The sequence below is a fragment of the Pundamilia nyererei genome, unplaced genomic scaffold (assembly GCF_000239375.1).
Source record: "Pundamilia nyererei isolate P.nyererei 1_Seehausen unplaced genomic scaffold, PunNye1.0 scaffold00002, whole genome shotgun sequence".
NCBI lineage: Eukaryota > Metazoa > Chordata > Actinopteri > Cichliformes > Cichlidae > Pundamilia > Pundamilia nyererei.
The window spans coordinates 8,952,213-8,971,608 of NW_005187403.1; the positions used below are offsets into that span (position 1 = coordinate 8,952,213).

Genomic DNA, 19,396 nt, shown 5'->3' on the forward strand with positions numbered 1-19,396 from the left:
GGATTACTTCTTTGGGGAAGTAATCAGTAATTAGTTACTGATTACTTTTTTCAAGTAACTTGACCAACACTGCTAGTCGACTATCAAAATAATAGTTTGTGGCAGCCCTAGATCTGAGTTTAGCCCACTGCCGTTAAAAGACTTGAAGCAGTTAAAGTGAAAATATACCTCAGTTTATGTTTTAACTGAATTTGAAGATGAAACAAATAAATTAATAATTAAGTAAATAATATGTACATAAAACAGTTGGCACAAATATTTAACACCTCAGGCTTTTTGCCTGAGAACAATAGTGTAAGTGAAGCACATTTGCTGACAGGAAAATTCAACCTTTCGGTGTGTCAGTAGTGAAGACGTCTGCAAAAGTAAGGCTGTATATAAATGCTAGAGGAGGTATTGCTTTTAGGGAATGTGAAGGACAGATTTGCATTTTGCTAAAGCTGTAAGGAATATATTTTAGCACATCTGTCATTTTCTATCCTTCACATGCTTGAAATCATTTTTCCACTTTAAGTGAGAGAACTGCTGTTTCACTGTGACTTCCATGGGTGTGTGTACAGCCAACTATAGAGCATCTGAGTCGAGTCAGGGAATAGAGAAAAAAAAGCTTAAAAGGAGACACATCCAATTAAATTCAGCAGACAACTATAGCTACTTTGGAGAGTTCATTGTCCTACATACATCTGTGTGGAGGGATTTAAAAAATACACGTTCTGCTCAGACATTTTGCAAAACAGCAAACACTGTTGCTTTAATTGACAACATTCATTTCTGCCTAGCTTTTGCCACTAAGAACTAATCTACATTAACAACAACAACCACAGTGCATTTTTAAAAAATGTATTTGTAGTTAACTGAGAAAGAGTGCATTTACTTTACGCTCTGTTAGAGCTGTTGCGCTAATAACTGCATGTTAGCTGAGGAGACTCCTTTGCCAACCAACACTCTGTTGTGATTACACAGACTGACTGAATGAAACTTATTCAGTGTCTCATATCTTCTGCCATGAAAAAAAAGAAATAGTTTATTGAAATGACTTGTGGTTGCCCAAGGCTAAAGTTCATATGCAGAACTATGGCTGTGCCTCTGGTTGTAGAGTAAAACTGCCCAGTGAAACTTGCCAACGCTTCTGTCAACAACAATATCTTTTACTCCATTATACCAGAATATATCTTGCATAAACCCGAAGCAAATGTGTAACTGGCAATAGCGTTATGCCGCTGAAGAGAAGGGTAGAAAATTGGTTGTGAGTGTTACATATACATTTTATTATAAGAGTTAACCTATTTTAATCACGAGATTATTCATAAGAGAAGTAAGATGTTTACAATAGAGCTAAGTAGTTGTTGGGTTGTGAAATAGAATTCATCCTATATTGGTTTATTATTTACACAATTTTTGTCATCAAACATATGTATATATAGTTAAGTACAAAAAATAGATGTAATTTTTCTGTAACGAAGTAACTAAAGTAACTGCAGACAGCAGCACCTATCAGCAAATGCAGGGTATGTTTGTGTGTGTCCTGTGAATCTGTGACTAGGTTATGAAGTCATTTGAAAGCACTCACTTAGGTTCTTTGAAAAGGTTTCCCACACATGTACCACTGGCATAAAATGGGGCTCTCCCTACCATTCCATTACACTACGCAGTCACATATCCTCCATGACCTCTACATTCATGCAAACACAAGGAAAGTGAAAAAAAAAGAAAAAGATATTCAGAAAACATGCTTGTAAACATGTACGGAAACACTGATTTGAGATAAAACAGTTTAAAATACCTCTCAGCTGTAAACACATACATCCTACACGAGCTGATTATTTCTGGCAATGTGCCAGCGAGGTGCCCCGCAATAATGTAGCACAATGTATTACTTATAGAAAGGTGCACACAAATGACTTTTTTAAAGCCAGAGAGGTAATGATTTTTCCTGGCCAGCTAGCAATAACCACAAAATATTTATGTATAGAAGACCTTTATGCCACACTAAGTTGAAATAGTGATAAAAAATGGCAGATCAAGGGCTTAATGTGGGACTATTATTCTTGTGCAGTGGTGTAAGTCGAGTGTATGTAAGTAACTTTGCTAACCCCTGAGGGACAGCGAGCATTGCAGCATCGGAGAATCGGCCCTCGTCCCCTCGGTGTTTGTACTCTAACCAGGCATGAGACATTGGCCCTGACTGCTACCCACCCCTAGTCACGGTCACCACAAGTTAAATGACCAATTCCAATGCATCGCTTGGGGCCAAATAACCATTCACAGCACTGTAAACCTGAACATATGTGACACGCTCTTGAAATAGTTCCAAGCATATGGTTTGCCATTTGAACAGTAATCTTTGCAGGATAGATTGTGTGAGCTTGCAGAAGTGAACTGATATTTGCTTGTTTGCTTTTTATGAATCTGTTTCTCCTTGTGGGAATGAAAGACTGAGAAATATGATGTGTACTGATTGAGCATCTCAGCTCTTTTTAGTGAGTCAACAAACGAGCACAAGACATGCAAACTGAAATGGTTGTCTGGTGCTCTGTAAATATTTAGGCCCTTTGCTGATCTAGACTTTCATATTCTTGACCTTACAGACACTTTCTGCAAGATCAGGTTGAATTCAGTGAGTTGACACACTTACCGGTACTTCTCTTTTTCAAGTGTTTTCTGAAGTGTAAAGACAGACTTACTTTGTCATCTTTGATAATAATAGCATTTAAATTATGAAGTATGTAATCAGTATAGGATCAGTAATGTGATTGAACTGAATACAGTATTTTTGTAAAAATATATAACTGGGGGAGGATCTGGGATTTGTGCAGTCTTCTTGAGGTAGCTAAACTGGTTCCACTACTTACTTTTACCCTTTTCGTATTTTTCTTTTAAAATATTTGCATTCAATTATTTCAAATCAGTTATTTGTGTGTTTGTATCATGCCTATTCTTTTCCCGTTCTGCGTTCTTTTCCAAGAAAAATTCGGATGTGATATATTTACCACAATACCACAGGATGAAATTCCTGTGGTATTGTGGTAAAAATTCTATATCACTACACCTCTTGTGGAAATAATGCAATCCCAATAGGGGTAAATCTAAGGGCATTTTCCGGGGATGGTGCCAGCTGGGGATGAAGCAGCAAATATGTGACTGTTCTGGGAAACCTAAGGCATCTGGTTTCTCAAGCTAAAGCTCCTAGCATTGGTATTCATCTCTGACTTCTCTGTTATATTGAGTGCTCCACCGGCAACCAAGATAAGACTGAATATGACAACTTTCACATTCAATATATGTACAGCTATTGCTTCGCTTTTGTAGTACACTGGATTAAAAAATAATGTCTTCATTGCCTTAAAAAGTTCTTAAAAAACATGCTTATATAATTCCATTTCTTTTTGCCACTTGCAGGGGAGGAGGCACTGACAATGTACCTGGCCAAAAACAAGCTGGACAGAAAGCTTGCCAACGCTACTCAGAATGTGGAAGCCCTTCATCAGTTGGCTTCGTCTTACTTCATTGACCGTGACGGTACAATGAGGAAGCTGCATGAGATCCAGATTTCCACCAATGCCATCAAGGTTAGCAGATTTTAAACATGCACATTCACATACAAATATTTTTGGTTCCTGATTTGTTGTGCAGGAATTTATGCTTTTTCATAATACATGTATAGATGTATTGTGATATTCAGTGCAAAGGAAGTGCGTGAAATTGACAAATGAATTTCATGTGTGCTCACTTAGACAGTCAGAGAAATACTTACTTTCTCTTCCTCTAGAGAGACATATGTTGCATAATACAAATAAATTAAAGTGAAAAGACAAAAACACAAACACAGTGCATTTCATGAATATACATTAGCCATTGTAAGGATGGTGGAAATAATCTGAATGTAATACAGGGTGTCTTAATTAGCATATTTTGCCAAAGTATAGAGGAGCAAGCACGACGATAGATAACCAGTGTTAATGATGGCACCACAGACTGAAGACTGAAAGTAGATATACTATACACATACAGTAGTAAACACTTTGATTGGACAGACAAGTTTCCTATATGGATGCTTATGAGAAGTCAGGGTCAGATGATAATCTGCAACACATACACACATGATAATGTGCATTAGTGCACAGGAATGATTTTTTTTTACTGCTAAAGACAATATATTTGTTTTCATCAGTGTTCACCGAATAACTGAAACAACAGCAACAAAGGAAAAACAAACACACAACTGTATTTGTAGTGTGAGCCTGCTGCATGCAACTGCTTGCTCACTGTTTATTCAGACTGATTCACCCTTTCAGTGAGGAGAGGGGGCTAGGAGCAGCAGTTGTAAAAACATGTAGATGTGCCCTGAAATGACAGCTGTACAAATACGTATGTTTATTTAACAGAAATTGTAGATTGGGAAGGACCATATAAAATCATACCAATCTGAGAAAGAACTGAGGAAAGTTGTGTTTGTTTGGAAATAGAGCAGGAAGCTAACATGCCCTGAGGTAAAACTGTGTCTGCTGCAGTCAAATATTAACTACTCTGAGTGAGTTAGCTGGTGTTAATTTCAAGCCCAGCTGATCATAATTATTTAGACTTCTCTAGTTTTCCAGGCATTTGCAATCACACAATTCTTAGTGAAAAAAAAGCTTGCAGATGAGAAATTAGGCAGCGAATGCTACCTAATATATAAATAGGATGTTGTCTTGTAAATGTCATCAAAGATATAACTATACAAGGTCAGCTGGACAAATTTTGCATCTTCAGTTGTGAAGGCCTGTTTCAAAATGTGTGCCCGAATCTATCTATACATCTATCTATATATCTATCTATCTATCTATCTGTCTATCTATCTATCTATACATCTATACATATATATGTATATGTATATTTGTATATATATACACAAATGTGTATATATATATATATTTGACAAATTCTTTGACAGATTCTTTGCCTTATTCTGGGTAATGGCTAGAAATAGTGTTGAAATCCCCGTAACTCTAAAATTCCCACAGCAGTTGTGATGCACCTGTGCTTGCACACCTGCACTAAAATCTGCAGGATAACTCTCTTATACACCCACCAATGCTCCACCTCCCTATCTTCATTCAAGGAGCAGATCCTGAGCTTTTTGTTGTTGTGAGTGACAAGTGGATTAAGGGGGTTTGGCAGATGAGAGTCCAGGTAGCAGGAAGTCAAGCATGACAAAATTAAGCAGACCTGACAGTGGCTGCTGAGTCAGTTTCTCAGAAAAGGAAGGCAGGGCGTGTGGAGAAGAGAGACCATCCATATAGCACACATACACAAAGACACACACACACTCACAAACACACACGCGCATGCACAAACACACACATCGAAAGCTGAGAGGGCTACATGTCTTCTGATCCAAACCGATGGACCAATAACGTATTTCAAGAGGAGAGGGGTTTTCTTTTTAACTTGAGAAAGGGGTGGGAATGGATTGGTGATGGGTAAGTTAAGGAGCTAATGTCACGCAAGAAGGGTTTCTTGTGCTTATCACGTACTGCATGAGGGTTAGTAATGAGTTGTCTTAGACACAAAATTGATGTCTTTTGCTTTTTAACAGGATAAAATAGCCACCTAATAGGTCTGTTCTATCAAGTGAAACAAACATGGCTGTGCACAGTCAGAATGGCAGTGAAGTTGTAGCGTGGGTGGTGCAATCCAGCAGTTACATAAAAGAATGGAACACAAATCCATGCTTTTATTGGTTAAAACTATGGTTCCCAAGCTCTTTTTGCTAGGCCCCCCTTTGTTTTACAAGAAAAATGTTCACCCCCCTGAAACGCAGCTGTTTCGTCCACACGTAAACGCCGTTTCGAAACACCGAAACTGAGATTTTTAAAAACTCCTTATTTGCGTTTACGTGTGGACGAGGAATACAGAGTTCGTCACGCAACGTCAAAGGTATGTGCTTTTTTTCACGTCAGGCTGTGCGCCACGTTATTGTTTACATGAGATGAATTGCAGAATGGCAGATAGAGACAAAATACTGTTAATCTGACTATCTGCAGGTATTACATGCTTACATACACACGTAGTTACTGTCCCTCCATTTAGAAAGGCAGAGGCGTCACGATGTAATTATTTTATGTGTAGTTGTTTTTTTCCTGTGTAATAATATTTAACATTGCTATCAATACATTTTTCAAAACATGCCTCTCTGTGCAAAATGAGTTCAAAAACATAAACAGCTGTGGGAAACCAGATCGTGGCAGGATCAGCCTGATGTTATTTGGATCCCGCTGTAACTTTACAGTATAAAGAGCTAACATCTCCAAAATGTCAGGAGTAGTTAGTCATTATGAGAAGTGTTTGTGAACTAAAAATCAAGAATGTGGGATACTGTTTGTCCATGATTTGAACAGCCCAGCGCTGCTCCTGATGCAGGGAACCAATTCTGCAGGGGAGACCTACCTCGGCACTTGTGCAGGTGAAACCAAAGCGAAGATATGCTTCACCATATTTTCTAGTCTTTAGCTTAGAATAAAGTTGGTTTGGAAACATATTCAGCGATGTTTCATCTCCTGCTTTGCGTTTGTGTGGGCGCCCCATGCTAGCAGTGTCCAAGCATTTTTTTTCCCCCTTTTCATACCGCACCCCCTCTGCAATGGCTCTGCGCCCACCCCCCACCCCAATAGAAATATGTGGTGACTAGATTAGAGTCCTTGCCCTTTGCATGTAGTTTCCTATTTTATTATTATATTGATTTACTGGAACTATTTGGGCATCAGCCTTTCTGCAGTGGGTGTTACACCCAGCAAGTAAGAGTGCTTGGGGTGTGAGGGGGAGACTTTTTAAGAATATCAACTTCTTTCTTTTTTACTCCACAGAGTAGCAATTGGCTATAATTTGTACTTTTGTTTAGGAATATTATAACTGGAGAGTGTCCGGATAGCTTGTCTTAATGGCTAGGGCTGCCACGATTAGTCGACTAGTCACGATTACGTCGACGATTAAGGAATTTAATTTTCGGAGACGTCTGTTACCCACCAGCTTGATAGCTAGAGGGTTCGAGGCTCACTAGAGCCGGCGAGAACAGCCTATTCCCGGCACATCATTTTCAACCCCCCCGCGGTCTTTCGCTACTCAGGGTAAACATGATATATAAGTCACTCGGATAATTTAAAAATGTTATTGTTTGGCTTTTTTCAGTGTTTTATTTGTTCCTCAGTAAATTGGTTTGGCTGAGATTAAAGTTATAGTTTTTACACAGCTGAACAAACGTCAGACAGAAAACTGATTAAACAGAAGTGTGAAATGGTAGAGAATTTACTCTAGTGTCCTGTTATGTTTTACATAGAACGAACAGACGGCCGAGTTTATTAAACTCCACCGAGACAATCTGCAAATTTCATTAAAAGTTTAATAAACTATCATCTTGTCTTTATTTTTAGTTACCTCATACCTTAAACACTTAAAGCTGTAAACTAATGATAGTTATATAAGAGCAGATGCTGCTGGTGCAATAAGCTGTACGTTTTACATCCAATGGATGCATGATCTGATTAGTCGACTAATCGCAAAAATAATCGGTGACTAGTCGACTATCAAAATAATCGTTCGTGGCAGCCCTATTAATGGCACATGATACCAGTATCATGTTTGAGAAGTAGCAGACTGTTTTCTGATGGACCCATGTAAAATCAGGAGCACTTTCTCTCACATGAAAGCTGTTTACTATATTCTATTGTATGCTATTATTTGCTTTTTAATGCACACACATTAGCACATCTTTTAAGAGTAAAGAGGTGCATACTTAATTGTATTGTTTTTAGGGAAATCTGTGTTAAAAACACCTAAAACAGTGGCTGAGCATGTGCTAAAAATGTAAAAATACATTCAGCATTATATACTGTATATTTTTTAGTAATTCTAATAACATTGGTAATATATGTTAACCTTGTCTGATATTCAAAATGCAAAACATATTCAAAACAAAATGCATTTAGGATGAATCTGTATTTTCCTTTTACTTGACTAAAAATAAAGGCAGCCTAAATTGCAGTTCTCCAGTCACGTCGGCTGCAGACAGACAGTGATCAAAATGTGCAGTGGAAGCAAAGTCCATCAGAAGGCACGGATCTATAAACACAGAGAACAAGGGCTTTGCTCCTCCAATATTGATTTAGTATGGCTGTAAGTCCTGCTTTGGAGTGCAAACTTACAATCAGGATAAAAAACATGCATCAATACAGCAGAAATGTTTTCCACATTTCCCATCTGCAGGTAAGCAGGTTGAAAGTCAGTTCCGTTGAAATAGTTTGTAAAATGTTCAGAATCTGACCTCTGTGGGATTCAATATTTAATACATTTATTCACTATTAGTTCATTCAGCATCTGTCTAACACTCTTATTACCCTGAGGATTTATAGTAGCTTGAATACACACAGTCTCATGAAAACGTATTTTTTATTCTTACCTGGGTTATCTTTTTGTACTCTTTTTGTACCTTCAAACAAATATTGTTTTTTTTAAAGCACTGTATATACTAAAAACATGTTTAAATGTATCAATTATTTTGAACTATGAATTCATGGATTTAATATTATACTTAAATTTCTAATGTGAAGGGCAAAATAAATAAGTAGCTTTGTATTGTATTTGTATTATGTGACATATTTCCACAGTGTATAAGTCTGGAACGATAGATGGCAAAACAACTGTATCCTTAAGACACAATTGAAATGATTATGAAAGCTACAGACAACTAATGTGTCTCTACTGAAAGAACTGTCCTCCACATTGGAGAATGAAGAATTTTCTTAAAATGAAAACCATGTTTCTGTCAATTGTCTGCCTAATCGAATAGCCAATTTAACAAAGAGGATGAGACAGACCCTCAGCCAGCAGTAGAACAGCTCCATCAACAGTGTTTATATGGATATTCGTTGTGACGGGCATTCATGAGAAAGATGCTGGTGCCCTGACTGCCCTGCTCAGAGAATCACCAGAGAAGTGCGACAGCTTCTAAAGTCTTGTATGTGTTTCTTACCGTGATATATTATTATATGAGTCAAATACAAATTTCCCTGTGAAGACAGCAAATGACCTTGAACATGGGTCTATTTTGTATATTTTAATTTAGTTTGATCAAGATGATAAAAAGTTGTTTTTCTTCTTCCCTAATTTTTCATTGCTGTTGTTTCTTTGTTTTTGTTTCACTCTCACTCACATTGTCTTTGATAGGATTCATATCAACAGGAAAGGTAACAAAAGTATTCTAGAAAATGTAATCACTTGCAAAAATCAGAATTACTACGAGAAATAAGACGCACACATTTTTAAAACACCGTACTCTTATACACTCTGAATACACTCTCTATTAAGTTATACAGGTATACACATTATACAGATATAGAATGCTGCCAGATACACTGATTCCATACCTAAATCCTCATATGATTTTAAGTAAGAAAGAAAAAGAAAATCAATGATCTGCAGCACCGTAAATCAGAATTTATGCTGTGTATGACTTTGGCAAGCAATACTTGATTAACTGTGTCATTATCAGACTACTAATGAGGCGGCAGAACAGCACGTGAACATCAGGACAGCCAGCAGGGTATATCACAATCAATCTTTGATGACATCAGACATCTGTGCAGGCACTAATGCAAAGCTTCCTCATTATAAACGTAGTTTTTTTCATCAATGAGAAATACAAACAGTTGTTTGATTGTTATTGGACTCCTACAGGTTGCACATGCTGTGCAAGTTACAATGGTTGGAATACTAAAACACATAGAACACTATTAATCTTTAATAAGAAAATTTCCCTAGGACCACTGATTGTATTGCTAAATAAAATTTGGTAATCAAAATCACTGATGGAAAAATGGTTACATTTGGCTAAAGTAGACATGGTCTAATGGTGAAATTTATCACAGGAAAAAAAAAAGCCCAACAGCATGGCACTGATTCTATATGTCTCTAAAACTCTACCGAATGGATGTTTCCATGACGTTTTTACTCATTTGGTCTTTTAGCTGAGTTTGGCTGAGGTTACCGCTGTTACATACATGTCAGCTCAAAATGTTCAATTAATTTGAGATCTAGTAACTGCAAATGTTTAGAAGATAGAGTAGGACAACTTGTTTGCCAGCCTAGCTGTAAAGGGGCATGGTTAGCGGCTTAGCTAAGTGCTGTCTTGCCAATTTATTTTGGCAGTTAGCCTGTTACTTGTGTCAGTTGTTTCAGAGGTTTTTGTATACATCCAGTCTTAGAGGAACATAGGCACTGAATTCTTACAGATGCCCACTCCACAATTGTGACATAGTGCAGTGAGTATGACATTTTAGAGCCTCTGCCACAAACCGGTCCTTTGAGTCCAATGCAGCTATTATGAGTTGGAGATGGATTATATTCCCTGAAGTGAAGATGTAGAAAAATATGTTGACTTGGATAGATGATTAAAGGGGACAAACCTACCACAGACTACAAGCTATAACATAGATAGCAAAGTGGCAATTTGTGAATGAAATGGTTATCAAGAGGGCGGGGAAATGCTCAACAAGATCGATTATTTTGTGCAAATAAAGAGAAACACACTCAAGAAGCAATGGAAACCGTATAAGATTGCTACTAAAAAGACCGCAGGGTGGTAGACATGATATACCCCCCCACCCCCCACTCCTTCAGTGTGTACCCTAATGATTCTTCAAATCCCCCCCAAATTCTCAACAAGCTCAAAGCTAATTATCATTACAATACACAGCACTTTCTGGATCATTGCATGAACTTAAGGCACCTGGCAAGACAGCAGAAGACTACACAGGTAAAGACGAACAACTGCTCCTGGCACTGTGGTTAGCACCACCACACATTACTGGTTGAGTATTCACTGTAGTACATGCATGGGAAACCCTTTTGACGTGCTCCACAATGTAAATCTCTTTACTGCCAAGACACTGAAAGAACTGCAAGGCACATGCAAAAATTGAGTTGTGTTTTAGTGTTCCTTCACCTATAACCACCAAATCCCAAATGAGCGGCTATTGCCAGGCCCATCCCTCTCCTGGGGATGTATCAAAGAAGTATTTCATCAGGTGAGATTGCTGCCTGAAGATCGGCCTGTATAGTGATTTCTTGGGTGTGAGAGACTCTACTACCTAGAGTGTGTGAGTTGATCCTCCTGTTTGGGAATATGTGTTCACCAGGTGGTGCCCTATATATACTCCATAGCTAATGGCTATGCATTATCACAACCATCAGGGAAATGATGACTGTTCTATCAAGCACTTCAAAGTAAACAACTAGCTTCTGTTTGCCAGAAAGGCCAAAGATGTCATCAACAAACAGAGGGGCTTATTAACTTATTAATGACTTGTTAGCTTTGACAGTGGACAAACTGTTAGCTGTGTCATTAGCCGTTTACCCAAGAAGATCATCAGCTAAACATACAGACATGTACCCCATACACCTGCCCTGGGACTGTGCTGGTCATCCCACATCCCACAGATACGCTGTGCTATAAACTAAATTGCTTTCCTCCCTTTGCCCCCATTTCTCACAGGATTTACTATGAGGGTCAAGGTTCTTTTTCACCAAATCTTGGACAAAAAGCAGTAGTGGAATGACCTGTTAGACAATGACATGCTTACAGCAATGGAAACTTGCTAACATGACCTGCAACACTTGGATGACAAAAGACTGTCTTGCTGCTATGTGAGTGCAGCTCTTGACCGTGCAGCCAGTAAGTGGGAGATTTACATCTTCTGAAATATACCCTGGCATACAGGCGGTTACATGGGATACCTGCACACAGACAGGAAATAGGATACAGGTGATAACTCAGAAAAACATCCTATTAATTTGTAATAACCATTTCCTCTAAAGGGATAGCGAATCCAGTTCATGCCAGCCAAACCCCCAATGCATACGTTGTTCACTACTAACCATTTCCCTCTATGTAAGGGTCGACACTGTTCTTTCTGGCAGTCATCTGATCATGCGCTGCACAGAGTTCATTCAGTTGTTCTTTTTCACACACGCATCATCTCCAACATCCAACCCTTGAAGCAATTCCCATAGATCTATTTGCAGATTTAATTTAGCCACTTTTCAAGTTGAAACTCTAGCCAGTCCAGCTGTGTTTGTGATTGAAACTCATGCCATCTGTGCCCCAACAATAAACCCTCTTTCAAAGTCTTTCGCTCTTGCATCTTGAGACAAGACCAGAATCCCTTTGGGCAGCTAAGCATTTCATCCATGACACAGCATCTATCCAAATGTTAACTGTTTAACTGTATCATACATTGAGCATGTATGGTTATTTAGGTTTATCGTTTAGTTTGTGATCCACTGGGATGTTTCAGTGCAAAGAGTTGTCTTCATAAAAAATGTAATGGCTATACGTAAGATTTAAGCTCATTCTTTAGATATTATATGGCATCTAAAATACTTTTGGTTAACACTTAAACCCCCAATTGTAATTGTAATGCCCTGTGATCATTAATGAGACTTTATGATGAGTGTAAGTCAGCAATATAGTTTGAAAGTAAAGTCCAATTCTAATGAATTACTTTAAAAATGCTATTATATAAACATTTCTAGGCACTATGTAAGGGTTATTAGCAATTATATGATAAATATAATTGCTGCTTATGTAGAATAATGCAACCTAAAAGCAGTGCAATGCTAAACTTATACATATGTTATTTCAACCAGTTACACTATTAAAACTTTGCTAAAAGCTGCCATTAATGGGTATAAACATTTTTTCAATCATATATCAATGCATTACTATCATTATTTTTAAGGTACTTATATGTATTTATATGACCTTCTTACAAAACGTTAGTGAGGTTTTTCCCCACTGTGCATAAAATCATACCTTGCTGATAGAAAAAAGATGACATATGGTTGTTTGTCTTTGTGTGGCTGAACTTCATTGCTGCAAGCTAGGACTCCAGTGGGGAGGGAGGGTCATTTAGGAATGAAAATAAGATACCCAATGGAGTGTTTTAATAGAAAGAAAATGTCAATTTTACGAATGAGTGTGTTCCCGTGGAAATGTGTGATTATGCAGCAAGACGTATGATGAGGAACTGGCTGTGTGAATGTGTGCTTGCATGCTATCTTGACTGTATGTGAGTCTGCATGTGACTGAGCGGCTGACTGTGTCGCGTACTCTATAGTCATTCATGCATGAAGTGTGCAAGTGTGCATTCCTACAGGGTGTGCTTACTGCATCCCTCACAAGGTCACCTATCCATACAGTTACTCTGGGCAGATTTACACCAGCAATCAATATGCACATTTCCTGATGATGCTGCAGTGCTGTGGGTGGTGGTAGGGTACCAGCAAGAGTCATATGATCCCTTTTCTCATCTCTCAGTCTAGTCTTGTGAGCCTTGTGTAGGGCAAGAGAAATTTAACATGTATACAATATGACCCAGATTTCTGTCGTCTGCAGAAGCCAAGTTCGGAGCAGTTTACATCTAATTTGCATTTGCCACAAGCAAGCATGACGGATTTTATATTCAGTGTTGCTTGAGTTACAACACTCGAGGGTGCCAAGTTTATAATTAGAAATGCCCTAAAGTTGATCTTTTTTTTTCCGTATCACTTAAAACTAAAGAGTTACATTAATAATGTCTTTTACACTTGACGCATTTAGATATTTAAATATTCATACAGAGAATTTTATAAATGTTCAAGGGAAATGTGCTACTACAGAAAAAAAAAAACGTGGTTGCTCCGTGCCTCCAGTGTGACTTAGAGGAACACTCTAGCCACACGAAAAATGATATGAAGTAGGCAGAAAAGTGTCCTGAGAGAGTTTTCACTACCAGGGTGAAGAATTACAGAGGAGCACGTCTCTTCTTTTCTATGTAGCCATAAATAGCAAGTCATTAAGAAAATGGCATGTGATGGGCAGATTAGGATGGTGCAGCAGAAGAGACGTGTAATGAAGACAGTTGAACCTTACAGTAATCTTCCCTGTCCCACTCACCCATCTTATTGCCTCATACATTGTTTTCCTTATCTCACATAGCTTCAAACCACCTTTTATTTCTCCTTGTTCTTTCTTGCAACGGAGACTAGAATAATGTGTGGTTTGGTTTCAGAGAAACATCCTTTTCAGTATAACAGTATAGAAGTAAGATCATACTACTCCCATGACAACTTCAAGGAATTGTAGAAATAATGACAGCTTCCTATGCTGTGTAATTTTAATGAACCTGACAAAAAGTGATTTTATTGCACGCTGAAGCAGTCGATACACACTGAATCATATGTAGAGATAGGGAGATGTTTTAGGTGACAAATGACAAAGTTATCTAATACAAGGCATAGGGGGACGGCATTATGATACATCTGGAGAGATGTATTAATAAAAAGATAGGTATACACTGGCCTAAACTCATGGATGCATTTACCTTTTGATACATGTGTGCACAAACTATGAGCAAAGCTCACATAATAGCAGTTTTACAGCTACCTTTTCCGTGTTTTATCCCTAATAATTCACAGTGCTTTAGAGTCTATTTTGTATAATAATTTTATATGAGATTCTTTTTTTCCATTGCACAGTTTTCACAAATTGACCTTTACCTATGATTTTAACTGCCAAATGTTCCTCTTTGTATTAAAGAAATTCCAGTTGGCGCTTAATGAAAGGCAGGTACATTAGAAAGGTCAGCTATAGATGTGAAGTGAATGGGCCTGTGTGCTGGAAAGGCAGATACCCAATTAAAGCAAGTTAACTAGGCCAATTCAAATCAAATAAAGTGAGAAAGATGACGGACTATAAATACATAGCTTGAGATGTAAACGTGCAAATCAAAATTTTCAGATGTGCTTGAGGTAAAAATGTTTCATGGGGTAGCTACTTAGCCACTGATCATTACATATGCAACCGGTTCCCAAGAAACAAGCAACATGATTGAGTCTGAATGCACAGACACACTGTATGCAAACACACACGTTACCCACAAGTACCCACACATACTACATGCACCTGATGTACTGCAGCTGCATGGTATGTATATCATGAAGCTATATTTTGCATTTTGAAATACAGAGAACTTTGCACAGGAAAAACGTAGTTTGTTTTTTGTTTTTTTTTTTAAATATATGGGGCTCGGGGAATAATATATGTGCATTAAGTCACCAACAGAACCTGCAACTTTAGATCTCCTGTGCATCATCTCTTATTTACTTGGTTAGATGATTTTCTTGGTGACAGATGACAATTAGATGGTTGTTCCAGAACTATGGTTTCTGTCTGTGGACTGTTATACAGTCCGGGCCCAGTGGGATTCCACTGTTGTGTTCTGCTTAATAATCCAAATCCTCTAAGTCCCCCTTGGCCCACTTCAGTCCTTTGATTGCTCCTTGTATTTTTATTACGTTACACTCCATTTTCATAATCTGGTGCATAGCATTCTTATGGTGTGTGGTGGAGAAAATGAAAAGACAGAGCCTAACAAGTAATGCACTACGCTCTCCTAAGGTCATCCAGATTACAAGGGTCAGTCTCTAATCCTTAAAGCCGGGTGTGCTCTTAATTTGGAACCATAATTCTTGGAGCAAATAACTCCATAGAAAACTGGCTGTGAAGAAAAATGGCAAGAAGCAAGTGTTCATATATATGCACACAATTTGTGTGAGAGTAAAGATCTAAATATGCCTTAGCTTGCCCATGAAATCACCTATTTTGTCACATGGGAGATGTCCCGAAGTGACAGGGGACAGATATCCACCTTTGTTCAGTCACCCTGGGTCGTGCAATACAACCTTTTGAAGGAGGTCATTCATTTCACAATAAGAACAACAAAAAGGGAGGAAAAGAGCTAGGTCAGCAAAAATGTGAATGGCACAGTGTGACTGCGTCGTTCTGTTATCAGTTCAGATGCACACATTAGTCAAGTGCACCTCAGCACCTCAAAACTTCAAAACCTTTGCCATTCAATTCTTTATTTCTTTTAACCAAACTAATGAATTGTGGCTAAAAACTGCAAGGAGGTGATCATTATTACCTCATTAATAGTTTTTAAAAGTCATACATGCTAACCTTTGTTGAAAGGAAATTTCTTTGAATGTGATTCAAATTAAACTGGAATAAGCCCTTATATTATGAAGACAGTAAAATGTGAATTTCTAATCTGGAAAGCAGGAGTTCAGTTACTTACAGTGCTGTAAACAGCAGGTACTGTATGCGTTTTAATTTAAAATAGTAAAGCTTCAGTGGATCAACAACTTTTTCCCATTTGTATCTTAAAGGAAAAGACCAGTAAAACATTTGGTGGTAGCAATACCAGAATGCTAGCGTGACATTTTTAAATAGTATTTCCAATCTCTGTATGTTTCTTTCACACTCCATTCATTTAATTTCAGTCATTAAAATGTTGTATATTTTTAACAAATAATATGCAACAATGGCATACCGTAATCTACAGATAAAGAATGTCAGCGTTATCGTCAAATATGAAGAACAAACAAAACAAAAACAAAAAAGCTATTGCATCTCTAGCATGTGCCCTAATATAGCAAGATTTATTCAAGAGCATATTGATCGAATATGAAGATTATATAGTTCTACTCCAGTCTGTCCCTGTCTGTCTTCTGATTTTGCCGCCTGATGCCAGGGGTAGATTTACATCTGTCTAATTTCGTGCTTGTCAGCCCACCATCTGGTATGGTATCAAAATTAAAGACAGGAAAAAATGATATCACACTGTCAATCACACACACACACACACACACACACACAAATGTGCAATATAAGTTACTGAAGCTGTCTGTGGTGAAAATTCATCTCACAACAGATATGAATGTGATGGTTCTGCATCTTGACCCAGTGTTTTGAATCTTGTTTAATCATTATTGTGTGAGTGTCTTATGTTTCCTCATTTAGTTTTCTTGCACTTATGATTGCGTTTTTCTCTGTGGTTTTGGTTTAGTTCCCTTTAGTGTTTCCCTTCCCCTGTGTTTTGTCCTCAGTGTGTCCTGTAGATGTCAGTCTTGTTGTCATGCCATGTCATCTCGTAGCCTTTGTCTCTGTGTTCTGTCTTCAACGTTCCCTCAGCCTCCCCAGCCTGTCTAAAGCCCTCTGTGGATACAAAAGCTCACCTTGTTTTTCACACATTTTAATGAGTTCAGTTTTAAATCATTTTTGTTTGCAATATATAATCTTGTAAGGGCACAAAACTTTTTAAATTGGCATAATCTCAAACCAAATCTAAAAATGAAGCATTGATACAATATGTAAAATATTCTAAGAAGTTGCATTTCAATCCAAACCGTGATATATTCCCAATCCAAATATTTTTCACTGTTCAAAGGCAGGTTTGTCTGCGCCTCCTCTACCCCACATAGCTCCTAACAAATATTATTGCACTATTTAAAACTGGAAACAGTCTTTTATGTCAGGAATTTCAGGGATCTTTTTGCTTAAATGGGTAGTTTCAGAAGCCCTTCCATCATATCAGATGTTGGAATGTGTAAAAATGACTAATTTGAGGACTTGCAACATGTGGATCATTGTTTGCAAATTTTGTTGCTTTGTTTAAATTTCTTTATATTTATTGATTCATTTGCTATGCCTCTGAGATAAAAAGATTCTTTCAAAATCCTTGACACAGGTTTGACTAAGCCAGGTTAGATTTCTGATTTCAATACTTTCTGTTATGCTTACATTGTTTTATTTTTGTTCCGTTCTCTATTTTTTTGTCATAGATAAAGATGTTTATTGTTTTGTTGTTTGGAACAGAACAATCCCATAGTTCAAAAATATTCCTCCTGCAAAACAGCTTAATTTCTCCCCCCTCCCCCCCAAAAGATCGCATCCTTGTGGCAAGATGAACATCAGCCTTGTGGAAAAATAACCGAGTCAGTTAGTTCTCAATACATTATTTGCCTGTTGGTGTAATAACAATAGTGTGAATGCTGTACAGTCTGTACATATGAGAGTCTAAGTAGCTCAAACATAATAATACACCTAAACATTGTTAAAGGGTGGTTTGTTGTGTGATGGCTTCTTTTAAATGAGGAATACTTCATCGAGCAGAGTACAGTGAAAGCACAATAGATGAAACAAAGATATGTAGTCGTGTAATAGTGTAGTAATACTTGAACACAACGGGCACGCAGACGTTTGTATGCCCGCACGCACACAAGTACAGAAAGTGAATCTGATATGTGTTTTTCATTTGAGTCCTAATTCTCTTGCAGGTGACAGAGACACGGACGGGCCCGCTGGGATGCAGTAGCTATGACAATCTGGACTCAGTTAGCTCAATCCTTCTGCAGAGCCCTGAGAGCAAGCTTCATCTACAAGGTAAACACTGCCCACATTCATCCCCAGAATGCTGGCTATCACAAAGAAGGAGGGTCAAACTCTCGCTTGACCTCTAAAATGAAATGACATCTATACACTTAGATGAAATAGTCTGAGGTGGACTAAAGAAATGGCTTGTGGTTTCTGAAGAATTGAAAGTCAATGCATTTTTTAATTGGCACTGGGATGGGGATAGAATTGCTCCCCATTCCCATCTGGGGATTTCAGCACAATGTTCTGGTTATAGACGTGCGCTTGTGTTCTAATGTGATTGTGTCTTAAGTCTTTCTAAGCTTTGATCAAAGACAGGTCTCCAAAACAGTTGTTTGAACAGTGCAAACTAATCAGTCATGAGAGTACAAAGTAGCACTTTCTGTGTAGCTGCAATGTGTAAAGGGACAAATGAAACAAGGTGTTTAGACAGTGTTTTTATGTTTGACAGTGCTAGAGCCATATAATGGTTTATAGGAACAAGCTCGCTATTTATACAGGAGTTTCTTTCATTAGGATTTGTCAGTATTTGAAAATGAATCTACTTTGCTCATGGATCATACGTTGGTCAGTGCACACAGCAAATTTACCTATGAATGGTGATGTTCTTTTAAATTAAAATAGGTCTGTCTTTCTAACAGAAGTAACAATTAGCTTAAGAGAGGAATTACATGCAGTGTCAGTCACCCAGGGGAAAACGAATGATAAAAGACTGTAACTGTGGTCAAGTGTTTGAGAAGTGTGATTGCTTCTTTGATTTATTTCAGTTTATGCAGGTTATTAGAACTAGTTTGAAAATCACATAGGCCTATTTTTAATCCACACATCTCCATCTCCCTCTCAGAAGGGATCATTATTCCTTCTCCAAAGTCAGAAAACTAAGTGGTTTGTCAAAGAAACACTTTTAAGTCCTTGGCTGCCACTTACTCAAAGCACTCTATAGGTTTTGGGAAAAGCTTTATTGTCATGCACCAAATGTATTAGCCTTGTGCTTTGAAGAGTGCTTTGTCACAGAATTGATAGATGACAGGCCCGGAAAAGATTCTTTCTTTTGGTTTGATAATAACTCCACTAGAAAGCGAATGCTTTTATGATTGGTTACAGGCT

The 19,396-nt window shown here is 37.9% G+C and overlaps 1 protein-coding gene across 1 annotated transcript in view; it reads left to right on the forward strand.

The window, feature by feature from the left end:
• The window catches only part of brinp1 (bone morphogenetic protein/retinoic acid inducible neural-specific 1), a 103,944-nt gene that overhangs the window by 58,928 nt on the left and 25,620 nt on the right, over positions 1 to 19,396 (forward strand). Inside the window, exons 4-5 of the mRNA XM_005720439.1 lie at positions 3,400 to 3,569; positions 18,193 to 18,298. Coding sequence (XP_005720496.1) covers positions 3,400 to 3,569; positions 18,193 to 18,298 — 276 coding nt within the window. The remainder of the gene's footprint in view (positions 1 to 3,399; positions 3,570 to 18,192; positions 18,299 to 19,396) is intronic.